The sequence below is a fragment of the Electrophorus electricus genome, unplaced genomic scaffold (genome assembly GCF_041902795.1).
Source record: "Electrophorus electricus isolate QZ-2024a unplaced genomic scaffold, ASM4190279v1 Scaffold398, whole genome shotgun sequence".
NCBI lineage: Eukaryota > Metazoa > Chordata > Actinopteri > Gymnotiformes > Gymnotidae > Electrophorus > Electrophorus electricus.
In genome coordinates this window covers 1-4,928 of record NW_027658691.1, presented here as the reverse complement: position 1 = coordinate 4,928, position 4,928 = coordinate 1, and the positions used below count along the sequence as shown (strand labels likewise).

General features: G+C 43.6%; 1 protein-coding gene across 1 annotated transcript; it reads right to left on the bottom strand.

The window, feature by feature from the left end:
• Window positions 1-274: 274 nt before the first annotated feature.
• Window positions 275-4,592, bottom strand: LOC145655918 (succinate--CoA ligase [ADP-forming] subunit beta, mitochondrial-like). The gene is made up of 7 exons (XM_081709381.1): window positions 4,419-4,592; window positions 3,972-4,110; window positions 3,409-3,570; window positions 2,199-2,341; window positions 1,973-2,093; window positions 1,647-1,735; window positions 275-1,505 (listed from the first exon to the last, which is right to left on the bottom strand). Exons 1-7 carry the CDS (start codon window positions 4,578-4,580, stop codon window positions 1,431-1,433), a joined length of 891 nt encoding a protein of 296 aa, XP_081565507.1. The 5' UTR covers window positions 4,581-4,592; the 3' UTR covers window positions 275-1,430.
• Window positions 4,593-4,928: the final 336 nt, after the last annotated feature.

Here is a 4,928-nt window from a genome sequence, read left to right as displayed (position 1 = left end):
TGCTTTGATTTTGTAGTGCACAAAGAAACGTTCAGCGCACTCAGCTGGTTTCACTTAAATCGATGTTGTCATTGATACCTGGCCAGAACTCCACTTCTGTACATAAAATCACCTCATTGTGCTTCAGCTTTACTGGAGCAGCTCTTCTGAACAGTCACTTACAGTCAAAAACAGGAAGCCAAGCACTTTAGGACAATCTATAAACACGTGATTTCAGCCAGAGGTGTTAATATATGTAATACGCTGCAATTTAATGACATTTCATACATATGCATAAGCCTTTATGAGCATAATTTTTATTGTAATGCATGTACTGGAAAATGTTCCATTTAAATACATCGATGTCCTTGAAGTAACATTAAACAACTTATTTCATCAGTTCTGTGGTAAATAGACATTTATTCAAGTGCAGTTTATTTCTTTTACATGCCTCAAGAGTGCAGAAATTCCTTCCCCCCATCATGAGCCAGCAACACGGGCTTTTGATTGCCATGTTTATAATCAATGACAAACTAAACAAACCAATTAAAGCTTCAGTAGGTGGTTCTTGACGTTGCTGAAGACTAGTTCTGAAGGTGTAGGTTCAGGGAGTTTACAGGAGGTGACAACTCGAGCCCACAGGGACATCATCAGTGTCACCATTTCTGCACTTTTTACAGGAACATCGTTTAACTCGGCTTGCTAATCGGCAGCTCGCAAATGAAGAACACAACTCAAATAACACAGGTTCCCCTAAAGTTTGTGCGTTTCTGAGGGTGGGAAACAGTGCCATGCTCTTCGCAAAAACGCAGGCTGAAGGAAAGACAGCCCTACTCCAACTACACATGCACCCAGTGGGACAACAGACAAGGGAGCGAGAAAGAGAACGAAGCTATCATTTTAACAAGACTCTGCAAGTGTAAGTGTTTGTGTGTGTGTGTTTGTACCGAGATACAGAACCAGTGTCAAACACATATTACATTTAACAGGCTTCGCCTCAATGTAAATTTCTGCAATATCAATATAGTCCTGCATAAATAGGTCCGCCTTAGTAATAGAGAGGGAAAGAAAATGTCAACAACACATAAAAAGAAACAAAAATAAAACTAACAGTAACAATGACCTGTTCTAATCAGAGTAACCAAGACAACCAGTCTAATCTAGTTGTGGGCTGGTTACATGGGATGATCGGTCTGCCGCTCACCAACTACAGAACAGAGTGTTCTTACAATCTGGAAGCACTGATGGAGCACAGGAGATGGCAGTAACGTGTGACTACAGGCTGGAGGTTCAGATATGAACCATAGACACAAGCTGGAACACGCAGCGTCGGGGGAGTTGTGGGACTCGGGGGCCGAGATCTCAGTTCATGGTTTAAAACCCTGGTCTGGGAAGGATGTGGTTGGAACAGAAGTGCGACTTTGTAAATGTGCCTCTCGGGTGGGAGCTTTTTAGATGGGCAGCTGAAATTTGACGTCCACCTGGGCCTCTTTGGCCAGCGATACGATTTCAGAAAGCTTTACAACCTAGAGAGAGAGAAATCAAGAAATTCAGAAAGACAAAACGAGGGACAGAGAGCAAGACACAAAAATAGGGAGAGAAGTGTTTAAATGCTAATATGAAAGGTAGCATAATGGTGGGTTGTTTTTTGTTTTTTTGTGGTGTACCATCTTAGCTGCCTCATCCAGGTCATCGCAGGCCAGGATCTTCAGAGGGCTGGCAGCAATCAGCGCCTTGGCGTCGTCCACTCTGGTTCCTGCAGCGACACCAACAGTCGTGTACAGGGAGGGTCTCCACATACGCACACCCACAAACCCACGGCAGAGATGTTTGGGGCTCGTGTGGTGCTGTTGCTTAATGCAATTTCCTGCCTGTATGCCTGTTTCATCTCTGCTCACGTCACTGGTTTTAACCTGTCATCTGCCCATCAGCTCGTCGGGTTCCTCGCTACGCTGATATCCTGTTTTACTCCTCCTTACTTCGCCCCTCTCACCTTGTAACCGCACTACGATGGGAATTTTCAGATCCAAGTCGGTGACGGCCATGATGATGCCCTGAGCAATCACATCACACCTCATAATTCCTCCAAAAATGTTGACCAGGATGGCCTGCACCTGTTACAGCAACCAAATGTGTACAATCAGAGCACTCACGAGCAGACACTCAACAAGCCACAGCTCAGGTCTGTCTGGCTATTTCATGGTGCACTGCAATGGTACCTTTTTGTCCGAAGTGATAAGCTTGAAGGCTTCCGTCACCTGGCTTGCTGTGGCTCCACCCCCTACGTCCAGGAAGTTGGCAGGAATTCCACCATGTAGTTTGATGATATCCATAGTTGCCATCGCAAGCCCCGCCCCATTGACTACAGAAAAACAGAGGCCGCCATAAATGTGATGAGAAAATTCTCACATTTATTATGACTTTAAACCATTCAGAAAACATAAAAAATCTTTGCAGCAAATGTTGCTCTATGTTAAAGTATTTGGTTACAGTAAAGCTGCAAGAAACAAAAAGCTTACTAATAAAGTAACCAAATTACCATTTTTCTAACTGATTACTGTAATGTCCTTGGAAATTCAACAAATGACTAAACAAAATCTTGGAACTGCAATATGATACGATATGAATGCATTGAAGTATATTAAGCCACATTGGTGAACTATTAAGGCTCACTGATGACATGATTAAGTTGGTGAAAACAATGGAATGACTGGCACACACATAATAACAAACTTTCAGTCACGCCTTCCCAGACTTTCATCTGAAGCTGGTGACTGACATGTTTTTATTCACACTTTGCACTTGAGCTTCATGCTTGGTTAATATTTATTTATTTATTAAAATCTCTGCTAAAAACATTTCTTTGACATTTTAAGGCCTCTTTGGCCTTCGGTGTGTGGATGTGCGAGTCAGTATATTGTTTCTACCATGTAGAGTTGCTTGCCGACCTATACACCCAGGCCCAGATGTCACATTTGAGGTGGAGCTTGAGAATTCACAATTTTTCACTGAAAAGGTTTAGGACTGCATTACGTTAGCCTGCATCATTTACACTCACTGGATTATATGAAAGCCACAATTTTTTAAAACACTCACCTGGAATGTCAGAAGTTTCTCACACGCATTCGTGCATACAGACGCAGGCATAAGTACACACACACACACACACACACACACACACACACACACACACACACACACACACACACACACACACACACACACACACACACACACACACACACACACACACACACACACACACACACATTTACATACTGCAACCTTCAGCTTTCACAAAGGCTAACTTGGAAATAAACATCAGCAAAACGCCATCCTGTTTAGCTCTTCCTATGAGCATGGTCAAAACCACCGTCCAAATCCTGTTTGGAACTCCTCCATAAATGTAGTGCAACCCAGGGTACTGACCCAGGCAGCCGATGGTGCCGTCCAGGCCGATGTAGTTGAGGTCGGCTTTAGCTGCCTGTCTGTCTCTGGGGTCCTCCTGGCTCCAGTCCCGCATCTCAAACACTTTCTTCTGTCTGTAGGCGGCATTTGAGTCGAAGTTGATCTTGGCATCCATGCACATTACTGTGGAACAGAACCACCGGGAGACAAAATTATTGACAACAGTGCAAACGCTAGACAAGATCATCAGTAAAAGATGTAGCTGCATTTGCAGGGGGTGTGTGTGTGTGTGTGTGCAGGGGAATAGCCTGTACTCGATGACTAAAAAGAAAACAAAATCAGGAGCACCATTACTTATGAAGGTGTGTCCATGCATGTAGCAATTTTTCACCAGAAGCCTGGAGACTATTATTAACAGTTTAGCGATAATAACTGGATTCAGGGTTTTACCAGAGACATCTTTCACATCTGACAGAAACACTGTTGGTGAGTCTGTTCATGACAAACATGATACTAGATAGAGCTGTGTCAGGGAGGTGTCGGTGTGGGTGTGCGCGTGGGTGTAAGTGTGAGTGTGGGCGCACCGATGCCAGAGGAGTCTTCCACCATTGGGTTGATCTCCAACATGGATGCGTCGTATTTAATGAAAAGGTTATAAAGTCTGATCATGTTTTCTGCAGCTTCGTTTACCAAAGCTTCAGGGAAACCCATCTTCTTCGCTACCTGGAAGAGAGCAGGTCCAGTGGTGTGGGGCAAGACACATAAGGGTAAGTGTTCTGAGAACAGAACATTATGTGTTACGGTCGGAACATAAGGAGTGAACCTGTGAATTGTGAAGTGACTTGTCAAAGAAATGAAGACAGAAACAGTTGAAAGAGTGCGAAAGAAAGAAAAAAAGGTTAAAAAAACCCATTTTCACTATAATAATAACGAAGGTATCAGCATCATATATTATATACAGGCATTTTGTAGTATCTCAATAACAACTCGAGTGGGCGTTCTAACAGTGTCATTTTCACTCTCCCTCTCACCTTTATTGCTTGCTCCATCTTAATACCCTCCACGATGTCAACTGGCTCTTTCACGATGGCGTCCGGATTCTCAGCCGCCACATCCTCGATGTTCACACCCCCCTGAGAGCTGCCAATCAGCACGGGGCCCTGAGGAGGACTCATCATCATCATCATCATCATCAATGTTGGAATGCACCAACATGCCTGTCAGTTGATTTGCTCACTGCCCTAATGCAACACTCTGATGCCCTCTACAGGACAAACCACACATGACTACCACAAATTCTCTCTACCTACGTATCCAAGCAGTTGGAAACAAAACTCCTTTAACCTATGTATACAGTGAAATTAAAGAATAGGTCAAGAAAGGAGATGGACTGTTCTGGTATGGAGAAAACCTCATTTGACACTACGTACAGAGACACACACCACTGGAACATATATGGTACACCAGGAACAACTGGACATGTGTGGAATACTTTAGTGTATATCCATAAACATATATGGGAACATTCATGTGTGTCATTT

Coding starts and splice junctions, on each gene's coding strand:
- LOC145655918 (XM_081709381.1), bottom strand. CDS start 4,580: ATGATGATGATGATGATGATGAGTCCTCCTCAGGGCCCCGTGCTGATT. Junction 4,111..4,418: donor AGATGGAGCAAGCAATAAAG/GTGAGAGGGAGA, acceptor GCTCTCTTCCAG/GTAGCGAAGAAGATGGGTTT. Junction 2,094..2,198: donor TTATCACTTCGGACAAAAAG/GTACCATTGCAG, acceptor TTGCTGTAACAG/GTGCAGGCCATCCTGGTCAA.